Genomic DNA, 18,601 nt, shown 5'->3' on the forward strand with positions numbered 1-18,601 from the left:
CCTAACCCCTAGTATTGGTGAATGGCATCCTTATCTGGAAATTGAGTCTCTGCAGACGTGTAAATTAAGGATCCTGAAGTGAGATCACGCTGGATTTATGATGGGCCTTAAATTCAATGATTTGTGTTCTTCTAAGAGAAAGGAGGGAAAGATTTGACATACAGTCTCAGGGAAGGAGGTTACAGGAGCATGGAGGCAGACACTGGAGCTATGTATCTATAAGTCAAGGAACGCCAAGGACTGTTGAAGCCTCTAGGAGCTGGGTTGTTGTTCAGTTCCTCAGTGGTGTTTGACTCTTTGCGACCCTATGGACTGCAGCATGCCAGGCTTCCCTGTCCTTCACCATCTCCCAGAGTTTGCTCAAACTCATGTCCATTGAATCAGTGATGCCATCCAACCATCTTGTCCTCTGTCGACCCCTTCTCCTCCTGCCTTCAATCTTTCCCAATGTTAGGGTCTTTTCCAATGAGTCAGCTCTTCACATCAGGTGGCCAAAGTATTGGAGCTTCAGCTTCAGCATCAGTCCTTCCAATGAATATTCAGGACTGATTTCCTTTAGGATTGACTGGTTTGATCTCCTTGCAGTCCAAGGGACTCTCAAGAGTCTTCTCCAACACAAGTTCAAAAGCATCAAATTCTTTGCTGCTCAGCATTCTTCATGGTCCAACTCTTACATCCATACATGACTACTGGAAAAATACATAACTTTGACTAGATGGACCTTTGTTGGCAAATTAATGTCTCTGCTTTTAATATGTTGTCTAGGTTTGTCATAGTTTTTCTTCCAAGGAGCGAGCATCTTTTAATTTCATGGCTGCAGTCACCATCTGCAGTGGTTTTGGAGCCCTAGAGCTGGGAGAGGAGTGGAACAGATTTTCTCTCCATGCCTCCCGAGGAACTAAGCCTACTGATTCCCTGACTCTGGATTTCCTTCTAGCTTCCAAATAGTGAGACCCAGTTTATGGTAATTTTTCGTGACAGCCTTTCAAACCAATATATGGCAATTAGACTTAAGGAAGCTCCTAAGACTCAAGGGATGATCCTAAAGACTGTAGAGTATCTACTGCCTGTCTCAAACCCTTCCTGATTTCCAGCCATACAGGTCTGTCTGCCAAGCTTCTCTACTGGACTGTCCCATGCAGCATGTCTAGCACGGAATTCATCATCCTCCCACCACCTCACTCTGTTCTTCCTACATTCCATGTCCCTTTCCAGTTGCACATCCAGTCACTTGGGAGCCATCTAAGATACCTCCTTCAATTCATATGTACAAAACACAAGACAACCAGTGTCTGGGGTTATGCCTCCTCCTCAGCTCTCAAATATGCTTTTTCTCCATCCCCACTGGCTCCTCCTTTCGCTGAAGCCACCTCTTATTTCACTTGGGCTAATGTTTTCACCTCTTAACTGATTTCCCTCTTTAAGCATACACCCCTTGAATCTCTCTCCTACTCTGCTTCCAGCTGAAGCATTCCAATATCTTCTAAAAAAGGAAATTTGAATCACTTCACTTTACCCAATTAAAAACTCAACTCTTGCTTTCCTGGTAGCTCAGCTGTTAAAGAATCTGCCTGCAATGCAGGAGACCCCAGTTCAATTCTTGGGTTGGAAAGATCTTCTGGAGAAGGGACAGGCTACCCACTCTAGTATTCCTGGGCTTCCCTGGTGACTCAGATGGTAAAGAATCCACCGGCAGTGTGGGAGACCTGGGTTTGATCCCTGGGTTGGGAAGATACGCTGGAGAAGGGAAAGGCTACCCACTCCAGTATCCTGGCCTGGAGAATCCCCACAGATAGAGGAGCCTGGTGGGCTACAGCCCATGGGGTTGCAAAGAATTGGACATGACTGAGCAACTTTCACTTTCACTTTCCTACTGCAGAGCTTCAGCATTTCTTAAGTTGACGATCTGAATAGTCTGTGAAAAAAATAATTCCATGTTCAAAAGAGTAAGGGAAATACTAAATTAAAGTTTAAAAGGTTTCTCTGTGGCATGTATTCTCCAAATCTTGAATACATTAATGCGACTGTGAATCTTCCAGAGATAACAACAGTATCATATTCCAAATATCCTGGAACAAGAAACTCTTTAATGTTCCCCCAAAAGCATCATTCTGGGATAAATTCCAAACACTTTAAAATGGCCTAATAGTCTCATGATATCAACCCTGCTTATCCTTCCCACGTCATTTCCTGCTGGTTTCTCAAGAGCTCTGTGCTTAAGCTGCACGGAACTATTTCCTGTTCCAAGGACAAGCCTTCCTCTTCACCCCCTCCTCTGTCTCCCGAGCTTTACTCTTAAACTGAAATAGGCGTTTTCTGGTGTGTTTGGGAATTTACTCAAATGTCAAGCCTTCTTAAGAATTTTCCTGACATACCCCAGACATGCTCCTTGGCAACCTCAGTACTTCTCATCTCCAGGCTCCTGCAAAAGCTTGGAGATGCTTTTACTGTCACGTTGTCTCTTGTTTTTGTAAGTTTGTCTTTCATGCGAATCTATGAGTTATTTGAGGGCAATTTTTTTTTCCTTTCAGCCTTTTATTCCTTTGGCCCATGGTAGAGTCTGTTGAAGGAATAAATGCATATTTCCAAGTTGAAAGTATCTTCCTTTGTAATTCCAAGTTCATTGATGATCTGCTTCATCATATAAATGGGAGCCTAAACCACATGACACAGGTTTCTTAAAATTCATGGCTTTAAAGTGTACTATCAGGGTAATACAAATTCTTATTTACTGCATTTAATTATTTTACGTAGAACTTATTGGCTGTAGTAAAAGTAAGGGAACATGTGTTTCAAGTAATATTAAAAAAATATTATTTTTTCTGTTTTCTGAGGTCACTTATCAACATCAAATTTTTGGTACCCTGATACGCAGCCATTTCTTCATCTATTAAAATTTGTGAGAATTAGATAATAAATGTGAAATTAAACTGTAAAGTGCTATGGAAATATTAATTGTTAGATGCTGAATAATATCCTTAACTTCTTGATAATCTAGTGGCTTTCTAATAAATGATTACAGTTTCTTGTTCAATAACCTACCTTCACAGAAGCTTTTTCTCATTAAAAATGTAAACTAATGAAATTTACAGGTAAGATGCTTATTCACATAACTGTATTTTAAATTAGCAAGTTGTAGAGATAAATATCACATTACTGGACTTGAAAATATTGCCCTTCATTTTACTGAATCAACGTGCGTCTCCTATATTCGGTCAGTAAAGTTTTACATTTCATGCGTTAATGCCTCTGAGGAATGAAAGGCAAGAATAATATGTTCCAATATCTTCCAAAGACATGATGGAACAAAGACTTTGGATATCTAAATCCTTAGTTTGAGACTTTCATCTGCTTATCCTCCATACTCAGCAAAATGTATGGCACAGAGACAATATTCAATACCCATTTATGGGATGAATGAGGGAAAGGATAAATAGAAGACTGAGAAGAACATCTGAGGCAGAGAGGCTGCCAACAGGTAACAACGAAAAAAGACAGCATGCAACCCAGAGACCATGACTGTAAGGTCTCCACTTCCACTGGCTGTGAGGTTTGAGTAAGTTACCAGGTGGGCACGTGCATCTGTTTCCTTATAATTCCAGTAGTGGTAAGAACTACAGAACCACAGGACTGCCCTCACTGTGATAGGGACTTTCTCAGAATCCCTGGGTAAATGCTTAGCCTCTTTCATCTGCGGTTCCTTACCTGGAAAACAACAATTTCTGACTAGATGACAGGGATATTTGTTGCTGTTGTTTAGTCGCTCTGTTGTGTCTGACTCTTTTGCGACCCCATGGAATACAGACCCCAGGCTCCTCTGTCTATGGGATTCTCCAGGCAAGAATACAGGAGAGGGTTGCCATTCCCTTCCCCAGAGGATCTTCCTGACCCAGGGATCGAACCCACATCTCCTGCACTGGCACTGAGCCACCAGGAAGCCCTAGTTAAAGGTGTATAATTTTAAAATAAACAGTGAGAAAACAAACTAAAATGCTTTGATAAAAGTTGAAAGCTATATACAGCAAAGGTTGGAAAGGGCAGTAAAGGAAAGATAACATCTGGCCAAAAGATTCTAAAATTATCCATCATTCTTCTGAAGTATTCATGCTTTTTAAGGAGCTTTCAATGGTGCTGCCTATCATTTGCATATCATACAAAAGTATTCTTATAGAATGCAGTGTAATACTGCTCACCAACCTCAAAAACTCACACTCTTTATTTGTAGCTAATAGATATATAGCAAAGAGCCCCATGTCATTAATGATAACTTAAGTTATCTTTCGATCCACAGTTTTCCCTGGCTTATTAAGGGCATAACACATTAATTTTTCTTTCAGGGGTGACCTTTACAACACCATTAATGCTCACAGCTTTTATCCCACTACATTATTACTCATTATAGTTTCAGCTTTCAACATCTGCATTTGTTGAAAAGAGAAAAGTAAATTGTAGTGGCATCGAATCCTCAGAAAATGTGAGGGATGTGTATGTGGTGAAGGGCCTTCTCAGGAAAAGAAAATACAAGTTTCAGTAGTGGAAAAAGTCAGATGATAAATGTCATTAAATACATTCTTGCCTTTCTAAAATATTTTGTCATACTTAATCCTCAGAATGCTGAAATAAAAACTCCTCACATGACAAAAAATGCAAATATATCAGTTATTCCCTTAGTTAAAGATTCCAGTTCTGGGGCTATTACAAAAGTATCTCACACACCAACAGTGTCATATTTATGAGCTTTCATGTCTATTATGGAAGTGAATCCTTTTTGCCAAACAAAATATTTCTCCTTTTACATGCTTTGGACATGAAAGCAAATCTTATCTTGGTGTCTACTTTGGATGTTGAGCAGAGTAACTGAGAGATCATAACAGAATGGTGCATAATGATAAAAAGAACACATGCGCCCCAAACCATTTTCAAATTCTGAAAACCTCCATTTTCTTTGTTTCCCTTCTACGGCCGCGCCACTGGCCCTGACCAACTTGCTCTTGGCAAATAATCTGGAAGAGAACATTGTGGAGATGGAAGCACTGGAAATATACTCCTTCAGCTTTCTTTCTGTCCATCTCACGATTTCCTTGTAACTTTACCCCTTTTCTCCCCTCATTTCCTCAGTCTTCGAGAAAAAAGGGGCATTTCTTCTTTCCAAAGCTAATGCTGTCTCGTTTCTTCTTGATCTGTTATCACCCATGGAGTCTTTATATCTAAAAATGTCTCAAATTCATCTTTGTTTATATATAAACACATATAATTTCCTATTCTAAGACCTGTCTCTACTTAGTCTTCTTAAAATATAATCACCTCTCAACACCAAGCTTACAAAAAGACTGATTCATGTAGCCAATGCACTTTCTGTCTTCATGTACTTCGAATCTTTGTAACTGGAAGTCTCCTAAACCATTCTACAAAGCCTCTCTGTTATAGTTTACCTGTCCATGAGTTCCAGGTAAACAAAGGCTTTTCTTCTTCATGTTCTTTAATTCTTCTATAGAATGTGACACCATCAAATAACCCCCTCCTTTTTCAAATTTCAATTTGTCCTAGACAAGCAGGTCACTGCTTTCTCATCATCTTTATTCTAAGATGCTCACTTGTTCTTTATCAGTTTCCCTCTTAAAAAAAAGTGTGGTGGTTGTTTAGTTGCTAAGTTATGTCCAACTCTTGCAACCCGATGGACTGTAGCCTGCCAGGCTCCTCTGTCCATGGGATTCTCCCGGCAAGAATACCGGAGTGGGTTGCTGTTTCCTTCTCCAGAGGATCTTCCTAACCCAGGGATCAAACCCAGGTCTCCTGCATTATAGGCAGATTCTTTACTGACTGAGCTATGAAGGAAGCCAAAAAAACAAAAAAAGTGTGGTACTTTAGAAATACGTCCGAAGATAGACTTTGATACTGATTAGAGTTGGGGCCTAATTCCCCTTTCTCAGAATTGGGCTGAACTTAGTGATTCTGTTATAATGAAAAGAATAAAGCAGAACAGACTGAATGACTTTGGAGACCAGATCACAAAAGGCACCGTGGCTTTCTCTTTGCTCTCCTTCCTGGATCACTCACTCTGGAGAAAGTTAGTTGTCATTCTATGAACAGCTCTATAGAAACACCCACATGGCAAAGTACTGAGGTCTCCAGCCAACAGCCACGTGAGTAAGTCATCTTGGAAAAGGATCCTGTATCCCCAATAAAGTCCAGGTCCCTGGCTTCCATCTTGACTGGAACCATAAGAAAGACCCTAAGGTAGAACTAGCAGCTAAGCTGTTTCCATATCCTGACCATTAGAAGCTACGAGGTCATGAATGTTGGTTGTTTTTAAGCTGGTGAAATTTAAGTTGGTTTGTTACACACTAAGAGATAATTATGGGCTTCCCAGGTGGCTCAGTGGCATAGAATCTGCCTGCCAAGCAGGGGATGTGAGTTTGATCCCTGGGTAGGGAAGATCCCCTGAGAAGATAATGGTAACCCACTCCAGTATGCTTGCCTGGAAAATCCCATGGACAGACAAGCCTGCATGGCTACAGTCCATGGGGTCACGAAAGAGTCACACACAACATAGTGACTAGACAACAACAAGAGATAACTATACACAGCGTATAATGCCTCTGACTTTTTACCCCACATCCTTTCTTACCATACACACTCTTTGGTGAACTTATTTGCTCTGATGGCTTCCAGAACCTTGTTAAGGAATATTTTCCATGTCTAAAATTCTAGCACCCCTTGCACATACCAGATTCACTAATTAAGAACATCCTCCTGAACTTCTCTACCTAAAGTGACGCCTGAAGTTTCAAATTCAACACTTATTTTTGTCTTATCCCAACCTACGTTGCTCTGGTCCTCTCTTTCACAGTTCAGGGAGTGGGGAAGCACTATCCTTTCTATATTGTAATTAAAAACCCCAGACTTCTCTGTCTCTAACTTGAACATCACCAGATTCATTTTACTGTGGATAAGTTACATCAATTAGTCTTTAATGATATCTCTTCAACTTATTCTTTCCTTTGCTTTATCGTTGTTTATTTCTAGCTTGCGTAACTTACTCTTGTCCTCCACTAAAACAGTGACTTTCCTGATTCTAATCTTTGCTGTCAATACTCTTCTTAAAATTCTGATCAAATTGCTGTCTGAAGAAAAAGTAAAAAATTTCTTAGGATAGCATCCCATCAGACTCCATCCGCCCCTTTCAGTTTTAACTCTGATCAATTTCCACTACACACTCATTCTCTATTCCAGTAAAATCAGTGTATTTCTCAAAAATATGATATTTTACTCTGGGTTCTATCTTATAGCATAAAATACCTAGGGATACATCTTTTTTAAGGCTCCATTTGAATTAGTCTATTCTTGATCCTTCCCAAATAGAATCTAATACTTTCATCTTTTTGACTATACGATTGTTATCTGGGTGCTAGAATAGAACTTGCAACAGTTGATTTAAACTATAAGACAGATAACTCCCCCCACCTTAACTGGACCCTGGCTCGTTGAGGGCTGATCTGTGATAGACTCCACGTAACTGCATGCAAATAGTAAACATTAATAAATGTGGGTTTTAAATAAGTTTTTACAGTCTAATTTATGTGTTACTAAAATAAAAATTACTGGAATTTTTAAAAGCTTATAGAAGCATTTTCCAGTGTTTGTTTACTGAAATGACAATCATGTAGAAATGAAGTGACCAACTTTTTATAATATTTTGGTGTAGTGAAGTAAATCTCAAGAAATATGGAACTGAAAAAAAAACACAAAAACAAAAACTTGACATCCTGATGGCTGACTATGATCCAGGCACGATGTACTTCATCATTATATATACTTCATACACATCACACAAATGGAAATAAATTTCAGTCACTGAAAAGGCAAGTCACCTAACAACAACCTGGAACCAAGGGTCTCTGTGATTAGCCAGTTAGGTCTCTTTTTCATAAACTTAAGATCATCAGTCATATCAACAAACATAACCAATTCAATTAGATTTTCAGGGGGGCATTAGCACTTGCAATTCAGTTATACATTTCAATTTAATGTTTAAAACAGACCTGTGAAGTTCATCATATTGAAATTCTCCTCTGGAACTAAAGCCATGTAGAGGCTATGCATGATCTGCCATTAAAAGATGCTTTCATTCAATTGTCATAAACAGAAAATCAACAAGAACAAAAGAAACAGGACTTACCTATTGTGCTAACTCTGGCTGAAGGACTAGCTAATGATGCTGGGACAGAGGCTTTGAGGGGGCCTGCCCCACTGTTTATTCTCAGAGCTGGCATATGGGGAGAGGTGGGTGATGTGGGTGATTTGCCATCAGAGGTCTTGGGTTTAGCTGATAGGTTCAGTGGCTGTGCCACTTCATCCTGAAATGATCATCAGAACATGAGCTGTGATAAGGAAAGTCTGATTAAAAATGTCTAGAAAAACATAGGTATAATGCCTGTCATTTCCCATCAAATACTCTAACAATCCGTGATCTTAGCATTTGGTTTGAACATTACAGTGTTTGGTTAGCTGTCAACAATGGCACTTTCAACTACATATTATGAAAAACCTTTTGTATAAGAGAAAGTTCACGTACACTCAACTATCCAGAGTGTGTAACTGATGCCACCTGTAAAAAATATTCTTAACAAAGATATTATTTGTACTATTCACTTTTATTGAGTGACAGTGCATAATTTGCAGAAAACTATAATGTAGATTTTTTTTCAACCTGCAAAGAATAGGCGTTGAGTCCCAGCCATCTTTGGATCCTGGTGCTTAGTCAGTGTACCTAGAGCCTCCATGATGGAGGAGTTAAATGGTGTGTACCTCTGATTAGAACTGTTCTCCAAATTAAACACAAAAAAAGAAGAAAACTTTCTTTCTTAAAAAAAAATCCCTTTTCCTAGGTTTCACAGAAACACTTTAGGGTTTGATCCAAAAATGAAAATACACATAATTAGCATTATATTAACATATATCATTTATTTATATGCAATACTGTTCTAAACATTTAGCATTACATTTTTAAAAACCCATATTTTCCTTACAGTGTATTACATGGTGGTATGAAGACCAGCATGTGGCCAGCTCGGCATGTATGGTGACTTCCATGTTCTCTGCTTGAACAGGTCAAGGGTACATAGTTTACATTTTATTCTGTAAAACATTCTATTTTATACCTTTCTACATCAGCTTTTTTGTAAGTTCAAATATAAAATTTATGGGTATAATTATCACTAAAATGTCCATCACAATATAAAAGAATCAGATTACCTTAACATTATATTACTATTCTTTCATTGCAAAGTAAGAAAGTTATTCCTTTTTTGTGCTCTAAAATTGCAATATGGTGTCATTTGTATTTTACTATTTATATAATCTCCAATTTTACCTATGTATTATTGTAGAACAAAAATTTGGTTGCCACTAAGTTTCATCCCCATGAGTCAAGAACATAAAATATCTACTAGTAACAGGATAACTTGTTGAAAGTAGAACAATTTAGAATCAAACGGTGTGATCTGGTGACATGGAAACATATTAATTAATGCGTACAAAATTTGATATGTATCTATTTACCCAAAACACTGAAATAAATCACTTTACAAAAATGGCATGATATGATATTTCAAGTTTATATTTTAAAAGCAATTTACTGTTATTCGATTCCATGGTTAGCTTCACTTAAGAAACTCGAACAGGCTAGGGAAAATCATACCTGAACTTTTTTTCAATTCTGCTTTCTTTTTCAGAGAAAATAAAAGTTATTTGAAAATCCATGAGATAATTCAAGTGGCAATCTAGGATCATGATAGATGCATAAAAAATTATTGACCATAATACCCTATTTATATGAATTTATAGAATCTTGGAAGGAAGTATAATAATTCCATGACTGGTTCAATATGTAATTTTGAGCAAAATATTTTAAAAACTACAGGGCAAAAATCATTCCCAGATCTTTCAACATTTACTGAGTGAGTCAGTCATAATCCTTATACATGATGGCAGATCCCCAGAATACTGTGCCTTTCCCCCCTTTACTCCAGTGTGGATGAAAACTTCTCAAAATGTGATCTCTGAACTAGTACCATCAGTACCACCTGGGAACTTGCTAGAAAGACAGATTCTCTATTCTAGAAACTCTGGAGATAGGTGCCAGCAACCTATGTTTTAACAAGCATTCCCAAGTGATTCTGATGCACACAACCATTTGAGAGTGAAAAAGTTGGCTTAGAGCTCAACATTCAGAAAACGAAGATCATGGCATCTAGTCCCATCACTTCATGGGAAATAGATGGGGAGACAGTGGAAACAGTGTCAGACTTTATTTTTTGGGGCTCCAAAATCACTGCAGATGATGATTGCTATGAAATTAAAAGATGCGTACTCCTTGGAAGGAAAGTTATGACCAACCTAGATAGTATATTGAAAAGCAGAGATATTACTTTGCCAACAAAGGTCCGTCTAGTCAAGACTATGGTTTTTCCAGTGGTCATGTATGGAAGAGTTCGACTGCGAAGAAAGCTGAGTGCCGAAGAATTGATGTTTTTGAACTGAGGTGCTGGAGAAGACTCTAGAGAGTCTCTTGGACTGCAAGGAGATCCAACCAGTCCATCCTAAAGGAGATCAGTCCTGGGTGTTCATTGGAAGGATTGATGTTGAAGCTGAAACTCCAATACTCTGGCCACCTCATGCGAAGAGTTGACTCATTGGAAACTACCCTGATGCTGGGAGGGATTGAGGGCAGGAGGAGAAGGGGACGACAGAGGATGAGATGACTGAATGGCATCACCAACTCGATGGACATGAGTTTGGGTGAACTCTGGGAGTTGGTGATGGACAGGGAGGCCTGGCGTGCTGTGATTCATCGGGTCTCAAAGAGTCAGACATGACTGAGCGACTGAACTGAACCGAACTGAACCTTACATAGTTAAAGGGAGATTATTTAAAAATTTTATTTATGAGGCTTCAAAAGTCTCCAAAAACCTTCCTCAATATAAGGGCATAACATTAAAAATACATAGTGGTATCTCAAATCTTTAAAATGTTATCAGAACATATTGTGAGCTAACAATATGAAATGAAAAGATGTATATGCATAACAAACTAAATGATGCTGAGATTCCATGGGTCATTACGGATTAGAATTCAGATTTTCTCTCTGTTTTTCAACCTAAAAATCCTGTCATACCAGAGTTTTATCAACTATTTACTTGGGCTTTCCAGGTGGTGCCCATTGTAAAGAACCCACCTGTCAAGGCAGGAGACATAAAAAGATGTGGCTTCAGTTACGCAACTGTAAACACTGAAGGCACATTTCCCCTTATAAAAGTTGTACCTGCTTTGAAACTACTGGCTTTTGTCATGGTAGACTGAAACCTCTTTTGACAGCATCACCCCACAGCTCTTGCAAAAGTTTTGAAGGGATGAAAGTGAAAGTGAAAGTCACTCAGCTGTGTCCAACTCTTTGCGACCCCATGAACTATACAGTCCATAGAATTCTCCAGGCCAGAATACTGCAGTGGGTAGCATTCCCCTTCTTCAGGGGGTCTTCCCAACCCAGGGATCGAACCCAGGTCTCCTGCATTGCAGGCAAATTCTTTACCAGCTGAGCCACAAGGGAAGCCCTTGAGGGGATACTTGGAGAAATTAAAGGTGGCTGTTTCACTTGATTGTTCACAAAGAAAGGAGCATATTCTCAGAGGGGCAACAGAGATCTATGAGCACAAGGGAAATCAAGTCTGAATGTGTATACTGGGGAGAAGTGGTGTTCATGAAGATGATGCAGACGTGGGTGCTGATGGGGTGAAATGTCATATACTTAGCTTTAAGCAATAAGAAGTGTTATAAGCTCATACTAAAAAAACTACCAAAAGCACTGATGACAGCAAGAGACCTGCTGGAATCTTAATATTTTCCTGCATTCAAGGCAGCTCAGATGTCTGAAAGCCAAAAAGTGCAAAGCCCCAAGGACATAATAGAGGTTGACGGCTCCAAAGTTGATAGATATATCATTCAAAATTGCCTCTCCTTCTCCTTCATTGTATGACCAGGCTAATGATATATAAGAATCCACAAGCCTGATCCTTATACTGGTAACTATATAAATAATTTTTGACCCATTGTATGATATTATTTCCCAATTTGGTTCTTTTAATAATTTACTACTGAGCTATTATACCAAATGCCGATTATGCATGAAGAATACAAAAATTACAGTAGTTTTCCATTTTCTATTATTTTTTATTTGACTAGATGAAAATTTTAAAACCACAACTATAAAATGGAGGTGGACTATTTACGATGTGCATTCACACAATTACAAATATGCACCATAAATGCCAAAAGTAAGGCTTTTCTATGTTGTTTTTCATTTGTGATATCTTATCATTTAGGAGAAACATGAAAACATAGCATGATTAACCACTATTCTTAACAAATAAAACATGTTTATATTATAAATAATTAGTTTATATATGAAATAATGTTATTTTGAAGGTTAGGAAAGCACTGGAAAAGATGGCATTTATATGAAAGTAAACCATCACGCAAGGAGGAAAGCAAGTTCCTTTTAATTATTAATACTTGTCCAACTGTTGAATGTGGTTGCCAGCTGAAAGTTTTGGAAATAGCATATTTCATACTTTTATCATTTATACACAAAGTAATAGTTAAGAAGAACTATTAGCTATATTGCTGTTGAATAGCTCTAAACTTTTACATGAAATTATAAGGCAAGCATTTAAGCTTTTAAACATGTAGCTAAGGTAAGCACGTTTTAACTAACTAAAGGTAATATTCTACATAGTTATGCAATTCACTATAAATATTTCAAATCATTTATTTAATCTTTAATACTGTGAAGTGATTAATAAGTTCAGAAAGGAAATGAAGGCTCAGGAAGGTCTAATGAAACCCAGGTTTTTGGACTCAACATACAATACCCTTTTCATTTACATGACAAATTTAAACTTAAAGAGATGCTGATGAAATATAATTTCTGGAATTCAGCCCTAAACCATATAATTCTATCACATAATAAACCACATAAAGTTCAGTATACATGCAATAAAATGAACCAACACACACATTTGGGACTTTATATATATAGTTTAAAAGTTGAAGCACAAGTTGTTAACTTGTTTTGGTGATTTTTTAAATGCTTCTCTGTTCACTACACCATATAGCACCAAAACTTTCCCTCAGTAATACTAAAGACTTGTTACATTAGTCTATTCTTTGTGAAAAATACCAAGTGTTCATGTATAATATGGCAGAAAATATAACAATTCATACAATAATGTGCAAGATAATACTGTTTTGTACATCCAAATACAAGTTTTAGGAACCTATTCATGACTATAAATTCCCTGAATAAGGAATTATTAAATCTTAGTTGTCTAGGATAGAACGCAAAACAAGGACAATCCAAAAAACATATAGTTCAGGAATGGCCCACTTACAGCTCTTATGAGTTGTCTGAAAGCAAACATTTCACTTAACATCAGCTTGTGGTTACAGTACTAGAGATATTGCAGAGATTCTAATGAATTTGTATCCCAGCCAATGAAAAGCTCCCATACCTATAAATTATAAATTAGATAAAGAAAAGAACTTAACACAAATATATTGCCTTAGATGCACTGAAGAAATATCAATTATGATCATTAATGCAGCAACCATTTCCTTAGAAACTTAGCACACACTGTAAAATAACTATATAAAGGTAATATATATTCATTTGGTTTTCAAATCTTAAGTTTATTCTAGGGTCTTCTCTTGTGGCTCAGAGGTAAAAAATCCACCTGCCAATACAGGAGACAAGGGTTCAATCCCTGATCCAGGAAAATCCCATATGCTATGGAGCAACTAAGCCTGTGCACTAGAGATATTGTGCCTGTTCTCTGGAGCCCATGCGGTACAACTACGGAGCCGGCGTGCTGCAACTACAGAAGCCCACATGCCCTAGAGCACACGCTCTGCAACAAGAGAAGCCGCCACAATGAGAAGCCTGTGCACCCAAGCAGAGTAGCCTCTGCTCACTGCAACCACAGAAAAGCCCACACAGTGATGAAGACTCAGCACGGGCAAAATAAACGAGCAAATAAAATTGTAAAATGCTTTTAAAAAGTCTATTCTAGAAAAAGACATGTTGCTATATTACAACTGCATAATACTCATAATTCTATAATGTGCAAAGACCAAATTCGTTACAGAAATCAAACAATTTATCAAAGAAAAGTCATTCTCCAGAATCCTGGAGGGTTATTTCTCTCTCCACACTCCTAAGCCTTCCTTCATGCTTTTGCTAAGGAATTTTAATAGAGAACTAGAGAACAGGGATACCAGTGTCCTAAAGAAGTCTACTCCTTCTTCCTATTTGCACTCTTGTCCTTCACAACACAGATCTCTACCAACATGTGGGAACCTGGACCACAAGATGCACCATTAATGGGATGTGCATATGATTCTATTCTCCAGAATAAAAATTTCATCTTTATTTACTTTCTCTTCTCATTATCTAGTTGATGATGTAATTCATGTCGTATCACTGCTGCTGCTACTGCTAAGTCGCTTCGTCGTGTCCGACTCTGTGCGACCCCATAGACGGCAGCCTACCAGGCTCCCCCGTCCCTGGGATTGTCTCCAAATTTCACTTCCTTAAATATTTATCTAAAGTAGTTACTGAAAATCAAACATTTATTTGGTAGTTAACAAATGTATAGCACTCTGATGACAAAGAACAAGATCATATACACTTACCTAATCATCCATCCATTCATTCATGGACTTCAACTATTTAACAATGGTTATTTTATGTTGGGCATTAAAAAATGCACACCACTTGACATCTAGGCATGTGGCTTTGAGGTTTTTGCTTTGTGTGTCCAGTAATAAAGATGTAAAGAGGTGCGCTGACTTTTTATTCAAGCCCTAGGTACAGAGGTATGTGGAACTATGTCTTATTTAAAATGAATTCTTTAAGGACAGTTTGTCAATGGATTTAATATGTTGTATAAATGGGGCTTCCCTTGTTTCTCAGACCCTAAAGAATCTGCCTGCAATATAGGAGATGTGGTTCGGTCCCTGGGTTGGGAAGATCCCCGGGAGAAGGGAATGGCTACCCACTCCAGTATTTTTGCCTGGAGAATTCCATGGACAGAGGAGTCTGGTGGGCTACAGTCCATGGAGTTGCAAAAAATCAGGCATGACTAAGTGACTAGCACTTTCATTTATAAATATACTTTGATTCTCTAACAGCCATGCAAAGATTTTATATATATATATATATATACACACACACATATGTATATATATAGTATCAGACTACTTGCTGTGCACAATTTGAAAATCGTTCCCGTATCTATCATCAACACTCACGTGAAGGAAGTAGCGATACTAACATACGGGGAGGAACAGAAGCATTCATGAAACATATTGCAAAATTAATCATGATGCTGCTATTATCCTCTGTGATGAAATAATCACATTAAAATAAGCATGGAAGCTACATGACAGACTGAAATGCATAATGCGTGCTGTGGCCGCACCTCTCTTCCTTAGCTTGTGTTTACTTCATCTTTTTCTTCTTCTATTTTTATTATTCACTGTAAGAGCCCTCTTTCACCTTTTAAGCCCACGTAAGGCATTTTCTCCCTACAGTGTAGCAGAAAAAAAGCAGTAAACACTAGAGACGAAAACAAAACAAATATATTTCCAAAAAGACTGGTGTTTCCCTCCTTTTTCCTTCATGGAGAATTTAGATGAGAAAAGGTTTACATTTATGTGCAAGAAGAGAGTCAACTAAAGTAATGTAATATAAAACTAATTTTAAGAATCTTAAAATTATTTTCTTAGCATGTGAAGAATTAGGGATCCTAATCAGGTGGCCACCCCAATGCCAAATTTAACTAGTAACGTCCTGGTACCTAAAAGTCAAGGCTATCATCTTAGAGAGTACCTTACTTCTTAAGCCCTTTTCCTGAACACACCCTTGCTATTGCACTTCCAGACTGCAAGACGCCTTGTTAGCAGGAGAGAGAGCGCTCCACGAATTCTCTGATAGGTATGCTTTTGCTGTGTTAATGCTATCATTAGACTTTATTGCCATTTAAATTCAAGTCTTAAGTTATTTAGCTGAGGGTAATACGTTCTGGCTTCTCATTTGGCTTCCTCATTTTGCCATTTTACACTTTTGCTTAATGTACACCTGCTTCTTTTAAAAGTGGATGCTAGCAGTGTAGCTGGGGGACATTTGCTTCAATGTGGTAATTACACATTGCGTTTACATTTACACTGTTGGCCCTTAATTAATTGAAAGGTATTCAAATCATATTCATCATCTTATTTGTTGTTTAAAAAGCCCTCTGTTCTTTCCCTGAAAATACTTTAATAGATTTATTTTCCTTGTTTTCTGACTTATTGATTTAAAGCCTCAAAAGTGTAAATTATACCCCACAATACACCTATACATACATTTGAAAACAGAGAGGAAAGATGGTGGCTTCTGGAATATTAGTAATATTTCACATACTTTTTCTAATTAAAAAACTTCTTTGACCTTCCTAAACCAAAAAGATGCCATTTTTTTTCCACACACAGTTTTTCTGTGGTAGCTAGCCTCCAAGATGTTCTTGTTGTGCAGTCACTAAGTTTGTGTCCAACTCTGTGACCTCATGGATGGTAGCACGCCAGGGTCCCCTGTCCTCTACTATCTCCCGGAGTTTACTCAAATTCATGTCCACTGAGTTGGTGATGATATCTAACCATTTCATCCTCTGCCATTCCCTTCTCCTCTTGCTTTCTATCTTTCCCAGCATCAGTGTTTTTTTTCAAAGAGACTGTTCTTTGCATCAGGTGGCCAAAGTATTGGTGCTTCAGCTTCAGCATCAGTCCTTCCAGTGAATATTCAGGCTTGATTTCCTTTATGGAGAAGGAAACGGCAATCCACTCCAGTACTCTTGCCTGGAAAATTCCATGGATAGAGGAGCCTTGTAGGCTATAGTCCATGGGGTCACAAAGATTTCCTTTAGGATTGACTGGTTTGATCTCCTAGCAGTCCAAGGGACTCTCAAGAGTCTTCTCTAACACCAAAATTCAGAAGCATCAATTCTTTGGTACTCAGCCTTCTTTATGGTCCAACTGTCATATCCGTACAAGACCACTGGAAAAAGTATAGCTTTGACTATATGGATCTTTATCTGCAAAGTGATGGCTCTGCTTTTTAATACACTGTCCAGGTTTGTCATAGCTTTCCTTCTGAGGAGAAAGCATCCAAGATGGCCCCCGATAATTCTTGCCTCCTGGTATTTATGCTCCTATGTATTCCCCTCCCACAGTGAAGAGGACTGATCTACATAACCAACAGGATATTGCAGAAATGACAGTTTGAGTCTTGAGGCTAGGTCATAAAAGACATCACAGCTTCAACCTTCCTCCTTCTTGATTGCTTGCTTTGGGACAGAGTTTCTCAACTTCAGCACTATTGATTTTTGACTACTTCTTTGTTGTGAATGACTGTATATTGCAGAATGGTTAGCAGTATGCTTGGCCTCTACTAGAAGATGTTTCTAGTGCCCCAACCAAAGTTGCAGTGTGACCAAAAATATCTTCATACACTGTCAAACGAGTCTTCAGGGACAAAATCACCCTTAGGTGGAAGCCAGTGTCATGTCTTGAGGACACTTAACCAATGGAGAGACCCACCTGGCAAGGAACTGAGGCCTCCCACCAATAACCAGTACTTATATGTCAGGCATGTGAGTGAGCCACTTCGGAAGTGGACATAACCAGGAGAAGTCAAGTTTTCAAGTGACTGTAACCCCAGTGGATATCTGGTACTAGTATATACTAGTACCAGACAAGGTTTCAAATGACTAACCTCAGTTGACACCTTGGCTGCAATCACATGAGACTCTTAGCTAGATCGAACCAAGTGAGCTACCCTCAAATTCATGACCAATAGAAATCATCTGAGGTAAGTGTTTATTGTCTAAAGTCACTAAATTTGGGGGTATTTTGTGAGGTAGTGATATCAAATCCATCCTCTGTAAGAGAAAGTTGTAGCTAATATACGTTAAGTTCTAATATGATTCCAAAGCATTTTTTACCTAGACCTCATTCCCTGGTGGCTCAGAGGTTAAAGCGTCTGCCTGGAATGCAGGAGACCAGGGTTCAATCCCTGGGTCGGGAAGATCCCCTGGAGAAGGAAATGGCAACCCACTCCAGTACTCTTGCCTGGAGAATCCCATGGAGGAAGGAGCCTGGTAGGCTACAGTCCATGGGGTCACAAAGAGTCAGACATGACTGAGCGACTTCACTTTCACATTTTGACTCTTGGAAAAATACTTGTTTCTGATTCTTCAACAATAATATGCAATTATATCTCATGAATCTTCCTCAGTTTCATTTACGTATTTTAAGAACTAGACGTCATTCTTTTCTCCTTTTTCTTTCCTTCTTTTTTAGTATTTCCTCTCCCTTCTCCTTAACATTTATAACTTAGCTTTTGAGATTTTTTCAGTTCAGTCAGTTCAGTGGCTCAGTCGTGTCCAACTCTTTGTGACCCCATGGACTGCAGCACACCAGGCCTCCCTGTCCATCACCAACTCCCAGA

The 18,601-nt window shown here is 38.4% G+C and overlaps 1 protein-coding gene across 17 annotated transcripts in view; it reads right to left on the reverse strand.

Moving 5' to 3' along the window:
* Positions 1-18,601, reverse strand: part of SOX5 (SRY (sex determining region Y)-box 5) — a 1,168,670-nt gene that overhangs the window by 42,541 nt on the left and 1,107,528 nt on the right. For all 17 annotated transcript variants that reach the window (XM_010855967.1, XM_010855969.1, XM_010855977.1 and 14 more), the window contains one exon: positions 8,180-8,357. In XM_010855967.1, the coding sequence (XP_010854269.1) occupies positions 8,180-8,357 (178 nt within the window). The remainder of the gene's footprint in view (positions 1-8,179; positions 8,358-18,601) is intronic.

This window comes from Bison bison, unplaced genomic scaffold (assembly GCF_000754665.1).
Source record: "Bison bison bison isolate TAMUID 2011002044 unplaced genomic scaffold, Bison_UMD1.0 scf7180017864370, whole genome shotgun sequence".
In the NCBI taxonomy this organism is placed as follows: domain Eukaryota; kingdom Metazoa; phylum Chordata; class Mammalia; order Artiodactyla; family Bovidae; genus Bison; species Bison bison.